Source organism: Ctenopharyngodon idella, chromosome 10, assembly GCF_019924925.1.
Source record: "Ctenopharyngodon idella isolate HZGC_01 chromosome 10, HZGC01, whole genome shotgun sequence".
Classification (NCBI taxonomy): Eukaryota; Metazoa; Chordata; class Actinopteri; order Cypriniformes; family Xenocyprididae; genus Ctenopharyngodon; species Ctenopharyngodon idella.
In genome coordinates, this window is record NC_067229.1 from 43751425 (window position 1) to 43774274 (window position 22850).

The window sequence follows — 22850 nt, forward strand, 5'->3', positions numbered from 1 at the left end:
CATGGGTGGTCAAGGCTCATTGATGCACGTGGGGAGCGAAGGCTGGCCCATGTGGTCCGATCCAACAGACGAGCTACTGTAGCTCAAATTGCTCAAGAAGTTAATGCTGGTTCTGATAGAAAGGTGTCAGAATGCAAAGTGCATCGCAGTTATGGGGCTGCATAGCCACAGACCAGTCAGGGTTCCCATGCTGACCCCTGTCCACCACCGAAAGCACCAACAGTGGGCACGTAAGCATCAGAACTGTGGAAGAAGGTGGCCTAGTCTGATGAATCACGTTTTCTTTTATATCATATGGATGGCCGGGTGCGTGTGCGTCACTTACCTGGGGAACACATGGCACCAGGATGCACTATGGGGAAAAGGCAAGCCGGCGAAGGCAGTGTGAGGCTTCGGCCAATGTTCTGCTGGGAAACCTTGGGTCCTGCCATCCATGTGGATGTTACTTTGACACGTACCACCTACCTAAGCATTGTTGCTTTCATGGAAATGCTATTCCCTGGTGGCTGTGGCCTCTTTCAGCAGGATAATGCGCCCTGCCACAAAGCAAAAATGGTTCAGGAATGGTTTGAGGAGCACAACAACAAGTTTGAGGTGTTGACTTGGCCTCCAAATTCCTCAGATCTCAATCCAATCGAGCATCGGTTGGATGTGCTGAACAAACAGGTCCGATCAATGGAGGCCCCACCTCGCAACTTACAGGACTTAAAGGATCTGCTGCTAACATCTTGGTGCCAGATACCACAGCACACCTTCAGGAGTCTAGTGGAGTCCATGCCTCAAGGGGTCGGGGTTGTTTTGACAGCAAAAAGGGGACCAACGCAATATTAGGAAGGTGGCCATAACGTTATGCCAGATTGGTGTACAGTAGTTTGATACGAGTGCAAATGTAATGTTAGACTGTAATGTAATTGTAATGTAATTTTCCTTTTTTTTTTTTTTTTTGCACATACAGCCTATAGCATAGACCACTACATGGTTACATTCACTATATTTGTTTTAATAGCCTTCAATATGAACATTGTTTATAGGACAACATTGGGCAAAAAAATTGTAAAAAAAACAAAAACAAAAGAAAAACACTTTTTTTCTAAATCCAAATAGAAAAATGTAGAAAATACCGAGATATATATTGTATATCACAATTCCATATCGCCCAGCCCTAGTGACAACCCTAACAGTGCCACTGCATGCCATGCCAGACCTCTCATGGCAGGCATACAGCTTTATGCGTCGTCAGCATGAAATCAGTCTTTATAGAGACTGCCGATCAAGCTTTCCAAAGCGATTATCGGCCGATAGTGACAGGTAGCCTATCAATTGGAATACATTATTTTGGTGATATCAACCAGAAGCATCCCATAGTCTAAAAACAGTTCAGCTGAATTGGTAATAGGTGTGTTCATGCAGTGCTGCACAGACTGATCACTGTCTGGCTTGAAGCACTGCATGCAGGTTAAAAATTTTTTGTCCGACTTGAGACTGCGCCAGTGATATGTCACTTTGTTGTATGCCATCAAGAAGTCAGAAAGAAACAGAGGACTATAGTACATAACATAATAAATGTAATTATTTAGTCTAATTTAAATATACAACATATTTAAAATAACTCACTTTTTTCAGTTAATGTGTTTATGGAAAGGCATCTGATATCCAGTGTGTTTACATCCACTTCACAAACTTTACAGAACTACACTTTAGTGTGTGCTTTATCAGCTGAAAAAAAAAAAACACAACCCTAGACAAAAATCATGAATAATCTGTAAAAATATCCATGAAAGAGGATGCTGGCTCCAATATTTTAAGAGTAAAGATGTATTTAACTGATATTTTAAACCAGCGGTAAAATAACGCATAGATAAGAGGATTCAATCCTGAGTTAATATACAAAGTCCATGATAGAAATGTTACTGTTGTGAAAGTGTTAACTGTAATTTCAGTTAGAGTCAAGATATAGTACGGAATCCAGCAAAACAGGTAAACTGTCACAATGATTCCTAAAGTCAAAGCAGCTTTGCTCTCAGATTTCCTCCTCACTGAAACTTCCATTACACATTTACCACCCTTCATCAGAGAGTTTATAACTTTCACTTGCTGATGTACTACATAAAATATCCTCAAATACACTGTGATGATCACCATACAAGGACATAAGAAAGAAAAGATCAAATCAGTGAATCTCCAAGCAGAACTAATCACAGCAATACACTCCCCGTAACACACATTGGTTCTGTGTGGTGTGTCAAAAAATCCGTTACATATTACAATGGCAAAGTTATAAGTTGAACAACAAGACCAGAAGACACAGATGCTCATTAAGGTTTTAGTTGTGGTTATTTTCTGTGGGTACAGTAAAGGGTGACACACAGCCACATAACGATCGACAGCAATTAAAACTAAATTACTGAGAGATGCGGAGAGAAGCACCCCTGTAATTGCCATAAATAGTCCACAGAAAGTGTCTCCAAAGTACCAACATGTCTCAATCAGTTTAAAGGCCTCTACAGGCATCACAATAAGTCCCATAAGCAGGTCGGCCACAGCCAGAGAAAGAATAATCAGGTTGGTTGGAGTGTGAAGCTTCTTGAAGTGAGAAATGGAGATGATCACCAGCAGGTTCAGAAACACAGTACATGCTGACAGAAATGAATAAAACACATACATGATATTATATTCATGTCTGGAGCGTTTCCCCTTGATACATGATGAGTTGATGGCAGGAAAGCAGTATTGAGTCTTATGATCCTCTGTCTCATAGGCCATGAGTGAGTCTCCTCCTGTTAGGAGTTTGTTCTGTTCTCTTTACTGTCCTTTCATTTATACGGTGTCTAAATCACACTGACCAACCTATCTACCGCCCACTCTGATGCTGCATAATGACAATTAATTACTTTTAATTATTTTCTTTCATCTCAATTTTGGCAGTAAAATTGCTGATCAAAAGAGACAAATGAGAGACATGAAATTGTTTTTACGTGATGCTGTATCCACACCAATAGGTGTCAGTAGACAGTAAAAGAATACTGACTTTGTCACATCTGCTGTAAGTGCATCAGGGGTCACAAACAAAATTCACATACTACAGTGGGGACTTGATGCTTGTCACTAATATCATTAATGAATGCAAAGCCAACAACCTGTCCTCAACATTTAAATCATATCTAAGGTACATTTACACACGAACATTGTAATTTTTATATACTTATTATGTAACATCAGACAGCTGCCTTCTAACTGTAATGGATCCAGATATGAAATATCATATCACATTTTTTTTTTTTTTCCCAGACAGGATCACAATCCACAATCTTATCACAATTAGCACATTTTTAAGTTTTAAGACTATTTTGCAACTTACTGAATAGTACAGCCAAACTAATATTTAACCATTTAGTCCAAAGTGAGGATCAGCGATATGACCAAAATCTTACTTCACTTATTTCATTATTTTATATATATGATTAAAAATAAGAATAAAGACAAAAAAAAAAAAAAAACAATATGACAAATACAATATAAAAAAGATACAAATTAAATAAATGGCTTTAAATTTTTCAGGTACAGTAGGTACCTTCTTCAATTTCTTCAAGTAAGAAATTGAATAATCAAATGTAAAAATAAAACTGCACATTCCATGTATGAGTTAAATATACTTTGATTCTTATTAAAGCTACAAAAGTTATTCAGTGAAGAGCAGTGTGTCATTGTTCTCTTGTTCTTTTGTTGTTTGATTCACATTAATAACATAGACAGCATCAGGTACTGTATATTAGGCTTTAAGATCAAATGCACAGATCTAATATACATGCAATTTCTTTCCTAGTTGTTTATGTTCACTTAAGACATAACCAACAGTATTTATGTGAACCTTGTGTGTTTTTGACAGTTTAAGTGCGAAAAATCTTATAGGCAAATAATAAACTTTTGTGATGATGAAGAACTGCAATGTCGTGTTAGCATAACCGCAAAAGAGATCATCAAAAACAAAACAAAACAAACAAACAAACAAAAAGCCCTACATGTTAGCATTAGAGTTTGTGCTTTATCAGTGGGGAAAAAAATAATAATATCAACCCCAACATTAAATTATTCATAATCAGTAAAAATATCCATGATAGAGGAGGATGGCTCCAATATTTTAAGAGTTAAGATGTGTTTAACTGATATTTTAAACCAGCGGTAAAATAAAGCATAGATAAGAGGATTTAGACTTGAGTTAACATACAAAGTCCATATTAGAAATGTCATTGTGGCAGAAGAGATTACTGTAGTCCCTGTTACAGACAATATATAGTATGGAATATAGCACATCAGATAAGCTGTCACAATGATTCCTAAAGTCATTGCAGCCTTTCTCTCAGATTTCCTCCTCACTGAACCTTCCATTACACATTTACCACTCTTCATCAGGGAGTTTAAAAGTTTCACTTGCTGATGTGCAACATAAAATATCCTCAAATATAAAGTTATAATCAGGGTACAAGGTAACATGAATGAAAAGAACAGGTCTGTGAATGTCCATGAAAAACTTAGTACTAAATGGCACTTTCCATAGCACACGTCTGGTCTTTGGGAACTTTCAAAATATCTGCCACTTATTAAATAGCCAATGTTGTAGGTAGAGGAGAAAAACCAGCAGAGACAGATGCTTATTAAAGTTTTAGTTGTGGTTATTTTCTGTGGGTACAGTAAAGGGTGACACACAGCCACATAACGATCAACAGCAACTAAAACTAAATTACAAATAGATGTTGAGATAAGCAGTCCCATGATTATCATAAACAGGTCACACAAAGTGTCTCCAAAGTACCAGCATGTCTCAATCAGCTTTATGGCATCCACAGGCATCACAATAAGTCCAACAAGTAGATCAGCCACAGCCAGAGAGAGAATAATCAGGTTGGTTGGAGTGTGAAGCTTCTTGAAGTGAGAGATGGAGATGATCACCAGCAGGTTCAGAAACACAGTCCATGCTGACAGCAATGAAAAAAACACATACATGATACTGTATTCATGTCTGGAGCGTTTTCCCTTGATACATGATGAGTTGATGGCAGGAAAGCAGTATTGAGTCTCATGATCTTCTGTCTCATAGGCCATGAGTGAGTCTCCTCCTCTTAGGAGTTTGTTCTGCTCTCTTTACTGTCCTTTCATTTATACAGTGTCTGGATCAGACTGACCAACCCATCTACCGCCCACTCTGATGCTGCGTAATGACAATTATTTTCTTTTAATTATTTTCTTTCATCTGAACTTTGGCAGTAAAATTGCTGATCATAAGAGACAAATGGGAGACATGAAATTGTTTTTACGTGATGCTATATCCACACCAATAGGTGTCAGTAAAAAGTAAAAAAATACTGACTTTGTCAAATCTGCTGTAAGTGCATCAGTGGTCACTATATAAATATGTGGACACAAACACACTGTCACAGATGGTGATGGGTTTTGTGTTCATGTTTCATGTCTTTATTTTCAAGTTTAGTCAAGTCTCATTGTTATGTTTGCTATTGTTTGCTTTGTTTGCCATGTGCTTCCCTTGTTTGTCATGTGATCCTGCCATGTGCTTTCCTTGTCATGTGTTCTATGTTGTCACGTTCTGATTGGTTCATTGTCTTGATTGTGCACAGGTGTGTCTTGTTTAGGCTTTTGCCCTTGTGTATTTAAACCCTCATGTTAGCCGTGTGTCTTTGTTAAGCATTGTTTCCCGTAACCACTGTTGGTGAGTCTTGTTTAAGGTCATGATTTTTGCCAAGCCTGTCTTTGTTTTATGTTTGACTATGTTAATTAAATAAACTGCACTTGGGTTCTCTGCAGACTTGCCTCCAGTGGATTTACGTTACATACACATACTACAGTGGGGACTTCTGATGCTTGTCACTAATATTAACGACGAATGCAAGGCCAACAACCTCTTCTAAATGTTTAAATCATATGAGATGCATTTACACAAACATTGTGATTTATAGATACTTATGTAACATTGGACGGCTGCCTTCTAACTAATGGATCCCGATAAGAAATATCACTTTTTATTTATTTAAAATTCAGGTACAGTAGGTCTTCAGGTAAGAATTTAAATAATCAAATGTGGGGGGAAAAAACTGCATATTCCATGTATGAATTAAATATACTTTGATTATTAAAGCTACAAAACTTATTCAGTCAAGAGCCGTGTGTGAATGTTCTCTTGTTGTTTTGTTGTTTTGATTCACATTAACAGACAGCATCAGGTACTGTATATTAGGCTTTAAGATCAAATGTACAGATCCAATATACATGCAGTTTCTTTCCTAGTTATGTTCACTTAAGACATAACTGATAGTATTTATGTGAACCTTGTGTTTTTGACAGTAAGTGCAAAAAAAAATCTTATAGACAAATAATAAAATTTGGTGATGAAGAACTGCCATGTTGCATTAGCGTAACTGCAAAAGGGATCATCCAAAACAAAAAAACCCTACATGTTAGCATTAGAGTTTGTGCTTTATCAATGGGGGAAAAATGAGAAAAATCAGCCCCAACATTAAATTATTTATAATCTGTAAAAATATCCATGAGAGCGGAGGATGGCTCCAATATTTTAAGAGTTAAGATGTGTTTAACTGATATTTTAAACCAGCGATAAAATAAAGCATAGATAAGAGGATTTAGACTTGAGTTAACATACATAGTCCATATTAAAAATGTTATTGTGGCAGAAGAGATTACTGTAGTCCCTGTTACAGACAATATAGTGTATGGAATATAGCAAAGCAGATAAGCTGTCACAATGATTCCTAAAGTCATTGCAGCCTTTCTCTCAGATTTCCTCCTCACTGAACCTTCCATTACACATTTTCCACTCTTCAGCAGAGAGTTTAAAAGTTTTACTTGCTGATGTGCAACATAAAATATCCTCAAATATAAAGTTATAATCAAGGAACAAGGTAACACAAATGAAAAGAACAGGTCTGTGAATGTCCATGAAAAACTTACTACTAAATAGCACTTTCCATAGCACACGTCTGGTCTTTGGGAACTTTCAAAATATCTGCCACTTATTAAATAGCCAATGTTGTAGGTAGAGGAGAAAAACCAACAGAGACAGATGCTTATTAAAGTTTTAGTTGTCGTTATTTTCTGTGGGTACAGCAAAGGGTGACACACAGCCACATAACGATCAACAGCAACTAAAACTAAATTACAAATAGATGTTGAGATAAGCAGTCCCATGATTATCATAAACAGGTCACACAAAGTTTCTCCAAAGTACCAGCATGTCTCAATCAGTTTAATGGCTTCTATGGGCATCACAATAAGTCCAACAAGCAGGTCAACCACAGCCAGAGAGAGAATAATCAGGTTGGTTGGAGTGTGAAGCTTCCTGAAGTGAGAGATGGAGATGATCACCAGCAGGTTCAGAAACACAGTCCATGCTGACAGCAATGAAAAAAACGCATACATGATATTGTATTCATGTCTGGAGCGTTTTCTCTTGATACATGATGAGTTGATGGCAGGAAAGCAGTATTGAGTCTCATGATCTTCTGTCTCATAGGCCATGAGTGAGTCTCCTCCTGTTAGGAGTTTGTTCTGCTCTCTTTACTGTCCTTTCATTTATACAGTGTCTGGATCAGACTGACCAACCCATCTACCGCCCACTCTGATGCTGCGTAATGACAATTATTTTCTTTTAATTATTTTCTTTCATCTGAACTTTGGCAGTAAAATTGCTGATCATAAAAGAAATGGGAGACATGAAATTGTTTTTACATGATGCTATATCCACACCAATAGGTGTCAGTAAAAAGTAAAAAAAAAAAAAATACTGACTTTGTCAAATCTGCTGTAAATGCATCAGTGGTCACTATATAAATATGTGGTCACAAATACACTGTCACAGATGGTGTTGGGTTTTGTTTCGTTTAGGCGTCTGGAGCCGCCCATAGAGGGGGGAATATGTCACAGATGGTGTTGGGTTTTGTGTTCATGTTTCATGTCTTTGTTTTCAAGTTTAGTCAAGTCTCATTGTTATGTTTGCTCTTGTTTGCTTTGTTTGCCATGTGCTTCCCTTGTTTGTCAAGTTCTAGTCATGTGATCCTGCCATGTGCTCCCCTTGTCATGTGTTCTATGTTGTCACGTTCTGATTGGTTCATTGTCTTGATTGTGCACAGGTGTGTCTTATAACCACTGTTGGTGAGTCTTGTTTAAGTTCATGATTTTTGCCAAGCCTGTCTTTGTTTTATGTTTGACTATGTTAATTAAATAAACTGCACTTGGATTCTCTGCAAACTTGCTTCCAGTGGATTTACATTACATACACATACTACAGTGGGGACTTCTGATGCTTGTCACTAATATCAATGACGAATGCAAGGCCAACAACCTCTTCTAAATGTTTAAATCATATCTGAGATGCATTTACACAAACATTGTGATTTATAGATACTTATGTAACATTAGACAGCTGCCTTCTAACTGTAATGGATCCAGATTTGAAATATATCACAATTTTTTATTTTTTTTTTTTTTTTCCTGCCACTTATTAAATAGCCAATGTTGTAGGCAGAGGAGAAAAACCAGCAGAGACAGATGCTTATTAAAGTTCTAGTTGTGGTTATTTTCTGTGGGTACAGTAAAGGGTGACACACAGCCACATAGTCTCTTAATGCGTCATGGGTGTGTTTTAGGCGTAATGTGCAATAAACCAATCAGATTGTCATCTCCCATTCTCTTTAAAAGTCAGGTGCACTTGCACCATGGTGGATTGCTATTTACATGGCAGAATATAGATACCCTCAACCTGACGAGTCAGTTTAAATACATGTGTTTATTGCCACAATTGGTCAAATAATTAACCAATTTCTTTTGTCATTACTGCAAAGAGGCAATTCTGATACATGCAATGACTATCCATTGTGACATGTAGGCATTTTTATCTTTATGTACACAATAATATTCTTTTACATTGTATCCCTTTTATTTTCAATATTTAGCATGTTTGTGTGCTGCTGTGCTTCCCCAGAGTGTATGCGCGTTGTGCACCCGCCTATAGGCGCATATTACTAACACGCACTTTAAATAACAACAAAAATACTGCGCCATTGACTTTAGACCAGGTTTTTGTTGGTCAATGGCACAGTTGTTTTCAGTTGCCTCAAAATAGCAACACGCCAACAATGCTCCTGAACACACCTCATTTTCAGACCAACACGCCCATGGGCGAACAAAGGCTATCACTATTATTTTATATTGGCAATTTTTATTTAATAAAAAGTGATGCACTATGACGCACAAATGTTCCACGACTTTAATTTTAAGGTTATTTTTCGCTAATATTATTTTAAACTTTTTTAATCACACTGCACATACTAAGAAAAAATATCAAGCATTTTCCATGACAATATTCAAAAATTAAGCACAATTCAAAGCATTTCCGAACTTTCAAAACTGTACGATCCCTGCATATACATCATGAAGGTGAGTAAAACGATGAAAGAAATGTTCTTGTTTGGTTGGAGTACACCTTTAGTTAATGGCTACAAAATAATTAATAAATACACTTAGCATACACACAAAGAAGGACTACAAACCCCCCTCAGAAAATAATCATGCCCTTATGTCATCAGAGTGGGTGGTAGATGGATTGGTTTGTTTCATCTCGACACTGTATAAATGAAAGGACAGTAAGGAGAGCAGAACAAACTCCTTACAGGAGGAGATTCACTCATGGCCTATGAGACAGAGGATCATGAGACTCAATACTGCTTTCCTGCCATCAACTCATCATGTATCAAGGGAAAACGCTCCAGATATGAATACAATATCATTTACCTGTTTGTATCATTGCTGTCAGCATGGACTGTGTTTCTGAACCTGCTGGTGATCATCTCCATCTCACACTTCAAGAAGCTTCACACTCCAACCAACCTGCTCATTCTCTCTCTGGCTGTGGCCGACCTGCTTGTTGGACTTATTGTGATACCCATAGAGGGCATCAAACAAATTGAGATGTGTTGGTACTTTGGAGACACTTACTGTGGACTGTTTGCAATTACTGTTAGGTTGCTTCTTTCTTCATCTCTTAGTAACTTAGTTTTAATTGCTGTTGATCGTTATGTGGCTGTGTGTCACCCTTTAATGTACCCACTGAAAATAACCACAACTAAAACTTCAATGAGCATCTGTCTCTGCTGGTTTTGCTGTTCGGTTTACAATATTGGGTATGTAATTAGTATCGAATATTTTAACATCTCACACAAAACGTGTTATGGTCAGTGTATTGTCATGAATAGTCTTGCTTGGACATTCACTGATTTGACCTTTTTATTCCTATTTCCATGTGTCGTGATCATCTCTGTATATTTGAGGATATTTTATGTTGTACAATGGCAGGTGAAAGCTATAAACTCTCTAATGAAGGGTGGTAAATGTGTAATGGAAGGTTCAGTGAGGAGGAAATCTGAGAGTAAAGCTGCTCTGACATTAGGAATCATTGTGACAGTTTATCTGCTTTGCTATATTCCATTTTATATCTGTTCTCTAACAGAATCCACTGCAGTCTCTTCCACTACAATGACATTTCTAATATGGACTTTATATGTTAGTTGTGGTCTGAATCCTCTTATCTATGCTTTATTTTACAGCTGGTTTAAAATATCAGTTAAACACATCCTAACTCTTAAAATATTTCAGCCAGCATCCTCCCTGATGGAAATATTTACAGATTGTCATTCATGATTGTGGTGGTGGGGGTTGATTTATTTTCTTTTTTGCACTTAGAGGACAACCTCTAATTTCCATCTCTTAAAAAACATTAGGGCATATGTGATATGTTTTCACATGTTCAGGTACAAGAATGAGCCATACAATTCAAGAAACTACATTAACTTATTATTAAAGGCATAGTTCACCCAAAAAAAAAAAAATAAAAAAAAAATGTCTTTTATCATTTAATCACCCTCATGTCTGATGTTAGGCAGAATGACCATTCACTTTCATTGTCCATAAAAAAGATGCACTGAACATAAATGGTGACTGAGGCTGCCAATATCTCTTCTGTGAAATAAGAAAGCATCACATCTTCAACTTCAACTTTTATTTATTTATATAGCACATTTAATAACAACGTTGTTGCCCAAAGTGCTTTATAATAGTTAAAACATACTTATATAAAAAGATTTACCATGCCTAGCAAATGAAGGCATGACAACACACTCTTAGACACACACCCTCATACAACTGTACACTGAGATCAGTATAGAAGAAAAATAAATAATTACAAATTTAAAAATAATAATAATATCTTCAATGAACAGAATACCCTTACTGGAGATTTCAAATGAGACTTAAAAATCTCTAATGCTGGAGTTTGCAGGATATGAAGAGGAAGGCTGTTCCACAACTTAGGAGCAACAACTGAAAAAGCTCGGTCACTCTTTGACTTCTTAGAAAGAGGGATGGCCAGCAAAGATGTATTTGCTGTTCTTAGTGTCCTACTTGATATGTAAAACCCTAAAAGGTCAGCAATGTAGTTTGGGGACATATATGAAGTGCATGTGCGATCGCATTCCAGGGGAAATGCTTAATATATTTGCGATGTAATATAAAACATCACATTCCTTTGCTACACTTAATATAAACTAACCAAGATTATATGTTGCTAGTGATCATAGTAATGTCAACATTTATTAACCCATTCCATTTATATTTTTATATAGTAACATATAATATAACATATAATGTAATATGTAGTGTGTGCAGAATTATTAGGCACGTTGATTTTCTGATCATATTTCCAGGCACATCTTACCAATTCCAAACCACATTAATCTTAATATCTACTATTCATTTTGTATTTAATAATTTATAAGTTTTGGGAGTTCATTTTTAGTCCATCTCCTACCCTGAAGTCCGTTTTGCAGAGATGGAATAAAAATGAGCTCCCAAAACGTACTGCCAGATTCTGGAAGATGAATTCTTCATACAGTGGTACAAGAGGATGTGGTGCTGGTCCTTCAAGAGTCACTCTCAATCGGTCTGCCTATAAAAAACAGTCTTAATGTATTTTACAACACTTCAGCTTGTGATTCTTATTAAGTGGGGGTCATTTTTTAGGATTCTTTACCTAACCTAAGTCTCTGAGATCCTGACACCTTCCACTTTTGGAGACTCCAGGTTTGCAATCCTGGAAAATGGTGGCGCTAGAGACTAAAGGGTTCCTGATGGTTTCACACTTAATTCTTCACATTAATTCTTAATTATTTTGCAGTTAACATGTGTCTTTTCTTCTCCACCTCCAGTGGTCATGCCTTTAAGTGATCTGGGTTTGGTTCTTTAAAACGAACTATATGTAAAAACACCCTTGCTGCTTTTGAAGTGTCAACTAAACTATCCCCTGCGAAGGCCTCCTTCCCTTTCCTTTCCCTATGTATAAATAAAACGTTATCAAATTATTCCAGTTCGCATAGATCAAACACGCAAACCTATAGACTAAACATGTAAATGAATGGCAAGAATGCATTAAAAGTATTCGTTTTTTCAGTAGGAAAGGTGTCATTTAAGCGGCCCCTAAAGTAATAATTAACAATTTTTACAACGGAAGTGATTCAATCAAAAACCAACTTTGGCTCGATAATAATTTTCCTATTGTCACTGTGAAGCTGCTTTGAAACAATGTGTATTGTGAAAAGCGCTATATAAAAAAAAAATAAATAAATAAAAAATTAGTAACGCAATATTGTAATGCATTACTTTTAAAAGTAACTTTCCCCAACACTGATCAAAACATAACATTATCAACGAGCAAGCATCAAATGCTTTAAAAATCAATTGTGACTCGAGTCTCCTATGATCTTCATGTGCAGAGCTGCTGCTTATGTAGACATTTATGTATAAAGAGGTTGTTGTCCTTGCACAAGACTCACCTGTCTCTACCCATGTATCACTGATATTACTGATATGCATCACAGTATCTCTGTAAATGCGTACAAGGCCCCACTGTAGGATTTGTAGTTGTGATCATGTCCACTGATGCACCTACAGCAGCCATGACTGCATATGAATGTCAGTGACACAAACTGTGCACTTTCAGACAGTACACAGGGAGTCAGTGGATACTGGCTGCAGTAATTTTGTAATACAGAAACTTAATATTGCAGTACAGGGCTTAAAGGTGCACTAAGTGAACTTTTATTTTTCACTGGACATCAACATTCTTATACTTTATACTGACAGCTGTAATTGTTGATATGATGTAAAAGCAGAATTTTCTGATGTCATATCTCATTTTTGTCTTATGCATAGCACTGTAGTTTGGAGAGGGAGAAAAAAAAAAAATCATTTCACTGCCAAGGTTAGTACTGTTGACAAAAAGTAATTATTGCATTATGAAGCATCAGGGATGGTAGCAGATGATGGTTGGGCCAGTTTGAGCACTTCACTGCACTAATGTTCTTCTGTAAAATGTCTTGAAACTCACTGGACCCCTTTTTGATTTGAAACAGCCTTACATTATAAGGATGTGACACACCAAGACAACAGTCGGCCATCACTGAGCATCTCAGTTTTTGCAGACTGTTCTGCAGTTGGACCACCATCAGTGGCCAAAAACCTTCTTCTTACTACAACTTAGTTCTTAGGACAACTTTGATTAACTTTTTTGATCCACTTCAAATGTTGACTACTGTAATTTCCTCTCACACAGACACAGAGCATACATGCTAGCTGGCCATTGGCTGTGCTCTGTGCAGTGTGTTCAAGTGCAACTTTTTGGCCCAGATGCAGATGATGCAAGGCAAAACAGCAGTCAGATTTGTTGCCACTAGTTCTTTAATGTCAGCTTGGTGTGTCACAGCCTATATTTCTTATACAGAGTATCCACAGGCTGTGGTGGACAAACATGCACACACATAAACACTGCTTTAGAGCTAAAACAGACAGTTAGGCAGGCCTAATGCACCTTTATTGTTGCTGCAACATTAAATAATGCTTCAGCATATTATCAGAGATTTTCTGAACTTTGTGTGGTACTAATTATGAATAATTATCTTATTGCAAAGTTTTAAAAGTTTTGCAACTTTTAATCTCATTAAAACAAACTCACTGACCTCTGAGCACAATGCAACATCAGTGTATTGTGTGTGTTTGTTTGCCAATGTTTGCTTCACACCCTTAATGGACAGATCACTGGAGAATTGTCACTGCAGCAGAACTCTGAATACAGAACAGGTGTTAACAGGACCCTCAGGATTACTTCTGAAATACATAATAAAAACACGTGGATGTCCCTAGATGATTAGTTTCTGTCTGAAGTTAGTTATTGAATTGGTCAAATTAACAAAGATGCAAAGTCACTATCTGAACACACAAAAGACACTAACAAAATGTGGCATTTATTTTAAAGAAAGATAGCGCAAACCGTTTTCCAGCAAAATATTTTGTAAAAAGGTTTTACTTCATACATTCACTAAAAATCACTACCAATCTGATTAAAATTCATTTAAAAAATGAGTTGAATCAAGTTAGTTTTGAGAAAAGCTCTCGTTGTCAGGGTATGTCTTTGTGCTCTTATTTTATATATTCTTTTAGTTCGTCATGCATCGAGTCAGAGTTCACTCTTCTGCCGCAAATCGATGCATATGACCATCTGCCAGTCTTTATAAAGTTTTAAATATGGAATTTTTTCTTACAAAAACCCATCGTTTCATTTCAGAAGGCCTTTATTAACCCCCTGGAGCCATATGGATTATTTTTTATGATGGATGGATACATTTATTTTGGGCTTCCAATTGTGTTCATCTGAAAGAATATATACATATACATCTAGGATGGTTTGAGGGTGGAGTAAATCATGGGATAATTTTCATTTTGGGGTGAATTATCCCTTCAAGTGAAAGACACCTGAACTGGATAAGTTGGCAACATATTCACAGATTCAAATTTCCCAGATCAATAACTTGTGAGCTGAACGTTGTTAAAACACAAATAACACCTCTTTTCATAGACAACGAGCTACAACCTAATTTTCCTCAAAACGAGCCCTCCTCCACAAAATACAAAAAACATTGATCTCTATGCACAGGCAGCTAAGAGACAAGTCCGAAGGGACCATCTGCAAAGTGCAAAACCCAAAAAACGTTACTACAAAAATAGTCAATAACTTCAATGTTACACACTGTAGTGTTACCAAATTCAGTTCAGACATCACTGCTCTTTTGATGGTTATACTTTAACACTTATTTTTATGATTTTTTATTAAGAAGAATATTCAATAACTTCACTGTAGCTGTAAGAGATCCACTGCAGGCAAGCTTGAAGAACCCAAGTGCAGCTTTATTCATTCCCAACGTGAATCAAAACATAACAAACAAAGGCATGGCATGGCATGGCATGGCATGGCATGGCATGGCATGGCATGGCATGAAGCATACAACACAACTCACCAACAGTGGTTACACGGACAAAACTTGACAAAGAACAAGGCAAACATGAGGGCTTAAATACACAGAGACTAGTGACTAACAAGGAACACCTGTTCACAATCAAACCAATGAACCAATGAGAACAAGACACATGATCAGGGGAGCACATGGCAGGATCACATGACTAGAACATGACAAACAAGGGAAGCACATGGCAAACAGGAACAAGAAACATGACAGTGACTATATACAAAATAAGAGACGTGAAACTATATACATGAAACAAAACCCATCACCATCCGCAACAGTAACATGCTGTACTGTAGCCAAATACAGTTCACACATCAATGCTTTCCTGCTGGTTATGCTAAAGCATGTACAATTCATTATAAAGAAGCACTTTCCTAAACACACTATTCTGTCTGAAAAGTCTAAATAGCTGCTGCTAATTACAATGGCAATATCATAAGCTAAAGAACAAAACCAACAGAGACAGATGCTTATTAAAGTTTTAGTTGTAGTTATTTTCTGTGGGTACAGTAAAAGGTGACACACAGCCACAAAACGATCAACAGAAAATACAATTAAATTACTAACTCTCATGATTATCATAAACAATCCACAGAAGGTCTCTAAAGTACCAACATATTTCAATCAGTCTAGTGGCCTTTATGGGCAACACAAAAAAACCAGTAAGCAGTTGGCCTCAGTCAGAGAGAGAATAATCAGGTTGGTTGGAGTGTGAAGCTTCTTGAAGTGAGAAATGGAGATGATCACCAGCAGGTTCAGAAACACAGTCCATGCTGACAGCAATGAAAAAACTCTGGCCTTTGATGTCCGCTTTCCTGCAGAGTTTAGCTCCAACCTTGATCAAACTCAACTGCCAATAACTTTCTATAAACCCTGAAGACCTTGATCAGCTTGTTTAGAATTGGAGCAAAACTCTTAAGGAAAGTGGACATGGAGGGTCAAAGCTGGTTTAAATCATATCTGAGATGCATTTACACATAAATATTGTGATTTACAGATACTTTATATATAACAACCTACATAGGCAATTGTCTTCCAACTGTCATGGAACCTCACAAGTAACTAGGCATGGGCCGGTTACCAGTTTCAAGGTATACCGCGGTTTGAAAATGTCACGGTTTCAAAACCACTAATATTTTCCTTGATACCGTTCCCGCGGTATGAGCTCTTTTTTATGTCTTGTCAAAGACCAGAAGTGCAGGAATCTCTCTGGCTGTGTGCAGTATAGAGAGTAACAACTCTCGCTCCGGTTGGTGCGAGCAGCAGTCAGTCACCTGTGTGTAGGATGGTCGAATGGAGGTGAATCCCTCGAAAAAGATGAAGGGGGGTGGCTGGTAACTGTACAATGATTGAAATAGCAAAATGGCCTGAAACAATTACTAAATAAACTGCAAAATTTTACTTTTTATAATACATTTATTTCCTGGATGGATTGCTTCTGATAGCGCTGCATGAGCCAGCGCCGCCATTTGTGGGAAACTGTTAGCATGTTTGCCAGGGTTCAAAGTACCAAATTCGAGTAAAAATCGGTGTTGAAACAGTGTTATTCACCAGTTTCCCAGTAACGTTTTTATGAATTTTGACAATGCATGGATGTGAGAATGTGATGTGGCTTAGTGCGATCATCAAATTGTGATGTAATTATAGAAATATATACAGTCTGACATGCTGCATGGAGTAAAATGCAGCTTTTAGCTTCGATTCACAGAAACTGCTGATCTGCAAGTGCTGTGTGTTTGAGTCGCTTATAATTTGCATTTGAGAACACAACGTGCACCAACCATCCGTAATGTGTGTCGTTTATGAATTTGTTGTCAAAGAGAAACATCTTCCTGGATCTCCCTGTGGTTTTCCGTCAAAATAAAAGTCCAATGATTTGACGTTTGAAAGCAAGAAATAAAGACATCCATAAATGTTAGTATTGTAATTTTACTGTTGTTCTGTAAAAATAAAAAATAATAATGATTTATATCATATACCATATCATATCATAATAACTCTATTATTAATTTATTATCAATAACTCTATTCTAAAAAATAATATTTTAAATAATTTCATTACAATTCTATTAATACCTTCTGTTTTGTCTTTAACTTATCACATGCCTGACTCACTTAAGTGAGTCAGTTTTTGTAGGGAAAAATGATGCCTTGGTTTTGTACAGTTTAGATGCAAAAGGGAATTTAAAAATACAAGTATATTATCTTCTGGTTGAACCGGGATACAAACATTTAAATTCCCTTTTGCATCTAAACAGTATGGTTTAACACTAGGCCTGTCTATGGTCATACAGCTGATTACAAGAACAGAATATTCTACAATAACTGTAAATTCTCTGCCCACATTAGAAAAATGGTTGCTTCAGGGGAAAATGAATCATCATCTATTCAATTTTACACAACTGAAGATTTTAGCTAAATTTATTTTTTATTGCTCAAATTACCCTAATAACATGGTGTTTAATGTCATGTCCACTTCAGATCTGTTTCAGAATTACTGCAATGAAAAGGCATCTCTTCTTCTTTTTTATTTGTTTATTTATTTATTTTTATTTTGTTTTGTTGTTGTTGTTTTTATCATTAATTTATATTTTTGAGGCCTAGACATGAATAAGAATTAAACAATTAAATCCCAAAACAAATAAACACTAATCATAGACTAAACATGTTGACTTACTCAATTATACCCACAAATAATGAGTTATGCAGGTAACTAAAATTAAAATAATGGTCAGACCTGCCTCTATAACTAATTTAACATAAGCACATCAGATTCTTGCAAGGTAAATGTAATTATTTACCTTCATTTAAAATGTCTTTAAAATATCTTATGGTACATAAAGACATCTGGTATCCAGTATGTTCACATTCAGTTTACAAACTGAGATAAAAAAAACAAACAAACAAAAAAAAAACTATACATTAGTCTGTGCTTCATCAAATTAAAACAAAGGGGGGAAAAATCTACAATTATGAATAATCTGTAAATATGTCTAAGAGAGAGGATGCTGGCTTCAATATTTTAAGAGTTAAGATGTGTTTAACTGATATTTTAAACCAGCGGTAAAATAAAGCATAGACAACAGGATTCATGCCTGAGTTAGCATATATAGTCCATAGTAGAAATGTCATTGTAGCAGAAGAGATTATTGTACTACTTGTTAAAGACAAGATATAGTATGGAATATAGCATAGCAGATAAGCTGTCACAATAATTCCTAATGTCAGAGCAGCTTTGCTCTCAGATTTCCTCCTCACTGAACTCTCCATTACACATTTACCACTCTTCATCAGAGAGTTTATAACTTTCACTTGCTGATGTGCAACATAAAATATCCTCAAATATAAAGTTATGATCACAGTCAAAGGAAACAAGAAAGAAAAGAACAGGTCAATGACTATCCATGAAAAACCTATTATTAAATAGCACTTTCCATAGCATGTGTCTGTTCTTTCAAAATATCTGCCACCAATCAGATAAACAGTAGTATTGTAGGCAAAGGAGAAAAACCAGCAGAGACAGATGCTTATTAAGGTTTTAGTTGTGGTTATTTTCTGTGGGTACAGTAAAGGGGTACACACAGCCACATAACGATCAATAGCAATTAAAACTAAATTACAAATGGATGTTGACAGGAGCAGACCCATGATTATCATAAACAGGTCACACAAAGTGTCTCCAAAGAACCAGCATGTCTCAATCAGCTTTATGGCATCCACAGGCATCACAATAAGTCCAACAAGCAGGTCAGCCACAGCCAGAGAGAGAATAATCAGGTTGGTTGGAGTGTGAAGCTTCTTGAAGTGAGAGATTGAGATGATCACCAGCAGGTTCAGAAACACAGTCCATGCTGACAGCAATGAAAAAAAACACATACATGAAATTGTATTCATACATGGAGCGTTTTCCCTTGATACATGATGAGTTGATGGCAGGAAAGCAGTATTGAGTCTCATGATCCTCTGTCTCATAGGCCATGAGTGAGTCTCCTCCTCTTAGGAGTTTGTTCTTCTCTCTTTGCTTTCCTTTTATTTATACAGTGTCTGGATCAAACAGACCAACCCATCTACCGCCCACTCTAATGGTGCCTAATAACAATTATTTTCTTCCAATAGTTCCAACAGAGTAAAATGAGTTTACATACTGTACAAAAGACAAAAATGTGTAATGAAAATTGTGACGCAGACTTTTTGCTGTGGGCCCCTATAGTGATGGCCCTGTCCACACCAATATATGTCAGTACAAAAGTACAACATTGATGTTGTATAAGCCAGCACAAAGATAATAAAAGCATTCCTAGTGTAACTTCAAGTTTTCTACTATAATACTGACTTTCTGTATTCTAAACTGCAGCCGATAGCCATTGACCAGGGTTTTTCCTGTGTCAAAAATGGTCTTCAGTGGTGGCGAATGAACGTGGCCACACACATACAGTACAGAGTACCCTACCACACGTCAATTTAACGGCCTGGAGTAATTATTCTGCTTGTACCAGTTACTACACCTTTGACACATGTATTTCAAGATATTTTTCAGTTTTTAATCCTTACTGTAACGCTATTGTGTGTGCGCATGCATGCGAGAGAGAAAGAATGTGATGTTCATAGATAACAAAAGGTAATTGTGTAAAAATAAAAAATAGTTCATTTTTATTCATATTTTATAACACATTGTTTTTTAAATTGCAATATTTCTTTGCATATAGACTGAAGCAAGAATGAGCTCAGGGGTGATTCACTGGAAAATCCATGTGGCTGACTGGTGGATGGCAAACAGTTTCCAGGAGTTCATCCCTACATTTCAAGGTTGATCTTACAAAAATGCTCCACTCTCTTTAACTTCCCTTTTGTAGCAAACAGACATTTTCACAGTTAAGCAGATATGACGTGCACAGTCGAGCGTGTGAGCCTTTCAAAGATACTCCTTTGCCCGTGAGCGTGGAAAGACGCGTTTGACGCATGCACATGCGCACCGTCGTCCGTGGTCACAAAAAATCGGCTGGCGTATGGCGGACGGGCACGCAGGCCTATTAAATTATTCTTCTTATTATTATGCTACTTTTATTATTAAATTAACATTGCAGTTCATTTGCCCCGCAATATCATAGCGCATCACCACATAACCGACACACTGCGAGGATGATAAAAGATGAGTTAGATAGCTTACTCATCATTTAAAAAACAACTTGTTTAACATGTGTAACATAGACAACAAGCTACAACCTAATTTTCCTCAAAACGAGCCCTCCTCCACAAAATACAAAAAACATTGATCTCTATGCACAGGCAGCTAAGAGATAAGTCCAAAGGTACCATCTGCAAAGTGCAAAAAACGTTACTACAAAAATAGTCAATAACTTCAATGTTACACACTGTAGTGTCACCAAATTCAGTTCAGACATCACCGCTCTTTTGATGGTTATACTTTAACACTTATTTTTATGATTTTTTATTATGAAAAATATTCAGTAACTTCGCTGTAACTGTAAGAGATCCACTGGAGGCAAGCTTGAAGAACCCAAGTGCAGCTTTATTTATTCCCAACATGAATCAAAACATAACACAAACAAAGACTAGGCTTGGCTTGGCATGGCATGACATGACATGACATGAAGCATACAACATAACTCACCAACAGTGGTTACACGGACAAAACTTGACAAAGAACAAGGCAAACATAAGGGCTTAAATACACAGAGACTAGTGACTAACAAGGAACACCTGTGCACAATCAAACCAATGAACCAATGAGAACAAGATACATGAACAGGGGAGCACATGGCAGGATCACATGACTAGAACATGACAAACAAGGGAAGCACATGGCAAACAGGAACATGAAACATGACAGTGACTATATACAAAATAAGAGACATGAAACTATAAACATGAAACAAAAACCCAACACCCAAAGTTCAGGAGGGTGGTGGAACAGAGGTGGTCTTGGGGGAGGGATGGAGGGCACGGCCCATGCAGGGGAACAAGACATGGACCATGGCATGGCAATGGTGGCCCTGGGTCGTGGGGCATGGGTGGACCTAGCAAGCTAGGATGCAATGGAAGCCATGGCAGTGCTGGCAGCTCAGGAAGCCCTGGCAGTGCAGGAAGTTCAAGGGACCATGGAAGTGCAGGCAGTTCAAGGAATCATGGCGGTGCAGGTAGTTCAGGGTGCCAGAGAGGCGCAGCCTCCATGGCCCTAGCAGGGTCGTGGCCTGGAGCAGATCTTAAATCTGGCTCACGGGCTGGAGTCCCCTCTGGACGCTGGTCAGGGGCTGGAGTCCCCTCTGGATGCTGATTAGGAGCTGGAGAGGATGCATGCGTGGCCCAAACACACATAATAGTAGTGGCCATAATGGCCAGTGCTGCACACTCTGGAGACTCTGCCGTGGTGACCATCTTGGCTGAGGGCTCAGGCATGGTAGACATTTTGACTGAGGGCTCAGACGTGGCAGCCATCTTGTGAAGAGACTCAGACTTAGCAAGCATGACTTGAAGAGACTCAGGCTTGGCAGGCATGACATGAAAAGTCTCAGACTTGGCAGGCATGACGTGAAGAGACTCAGACTTGGCAGGCATGACGTGAAGAGACTCAGACTTGGCAGGCATGACGTGAAGAGTCTTTGGCTGAGCAAGCATGACATGAACAGTCTGTGGCTGGGAAGGCATGACATGAACAGTCTCTGACTTGGCAGGCATGACATGAACAGTCTCTGACTGGGCAGGCATGATGTGAACAGTCTTTGGCTGGGCAGACATGACGAGAACAGTCTCTGGCTGGGCAGGCATGACCTGAACAGTCCCCTGGCTTGGTGGATACTGTGGAATTGCAGGGCCCCTCATCTGCAAAACCCACAGTAAACAATGAGCTGCACAACAACAAAGCATTGTCTATATACTCTGCTAAGGAATTTTTTTCCCCCCCGAGGCAGCTGTGAACGTATGGGTTCATTCAGACCCATACGAAAAATGTCCTTTAGGGCAATATCATTGAATTCTACCTGGCAGCACAGTCCATAAAATTCCTCCACATAGTCCTCGATGGCATGGTTCCCCTGGCACAAAACGTAGCAGGGCAACTGCTTGGTTCATTGTACAAGGTTAAGTATTCTGTAGGAGTTCCACTGGAGGCAAGCTTGAAGAACCCAAATGCAGCTTTATTTATTTCCAACATGAATCAAAACATAACACAAACAAAGACTAGGCTTGGCTTGGCTTGGCTTGGCATGGCATGGCATGAAGCATATAACACAAAACTTACCAACAGTGGTTACACGGACAACACTTGACAAGAACAAGACAAACATGAGGGCTTAAATACACACAGACTAGTGACTAACAAGGAACACCTGTGCACAATCAAACCAATGAATCAATGAGAACAACACATGAACAGGGGAGCACATGGCAGGATCACAT

General features: G+C 37.7%; 1 protein-coding gene and 3 pseudogenes across 1 annotated transcript; all 4 read right to left on the minus strand.

The window, feature by feature from the left end:
* Window positions 1-1749: 1749 nt before the first annotated feature.
* Window positions 1750-2817, minus strand: LOC127521812 (trace amine-associated receptor 13c-like; annotated as a pseudogene).
* Window positions 2818-4086: 1269 nt separating this feature from the next.
* LOC127521811 (trace amine-associated receptor 13c-like) lies at window positions 4087-5154 on the minus strand (annotated as a pseudogene).
* A 1377-nt stretch (window positions 5155-6531) lies between these two features.
* LOC127520347 (trace amine-associated receptor 13c-like) lies at window positions 6532-11810 on the minus strand. Its single transcript, XM_051908335.1, has 3 exons — window positions 11795-11810; window positions 9660-9690; window positions 6532-7411 (listed from the first exon to the last, which is right to left on the minus strand). Exons 1-3 carry the CDS (start codon window positions 11808-11810, stop codon window positions 6532-6534), a joined length of 927 nt encoding a protein of 308 aa, XP_051764295.1.
* Window positions 11811-17658: 5848 nt separating this feature from the next.
* LOC127521816 (trace amine-associated receptor 13c-like) lies at window positions 17659-19428 on the minus strand (annotated as a pseudogene).
* Window positions 19429-22850: the final 3422 nt, after the last annotated feature.

Coding starts and splice junctions, on each gene's coding strand:
- LOC127520347 (XM_051908335.1), bottom strand. Junction 7,412..9,659: donor GCTCTCCTTACTGTCCTTTC/ATTTATACAGTG, acceptor GTCAGCATGGAC/TGTGTTTCTGAACCTGCTGG.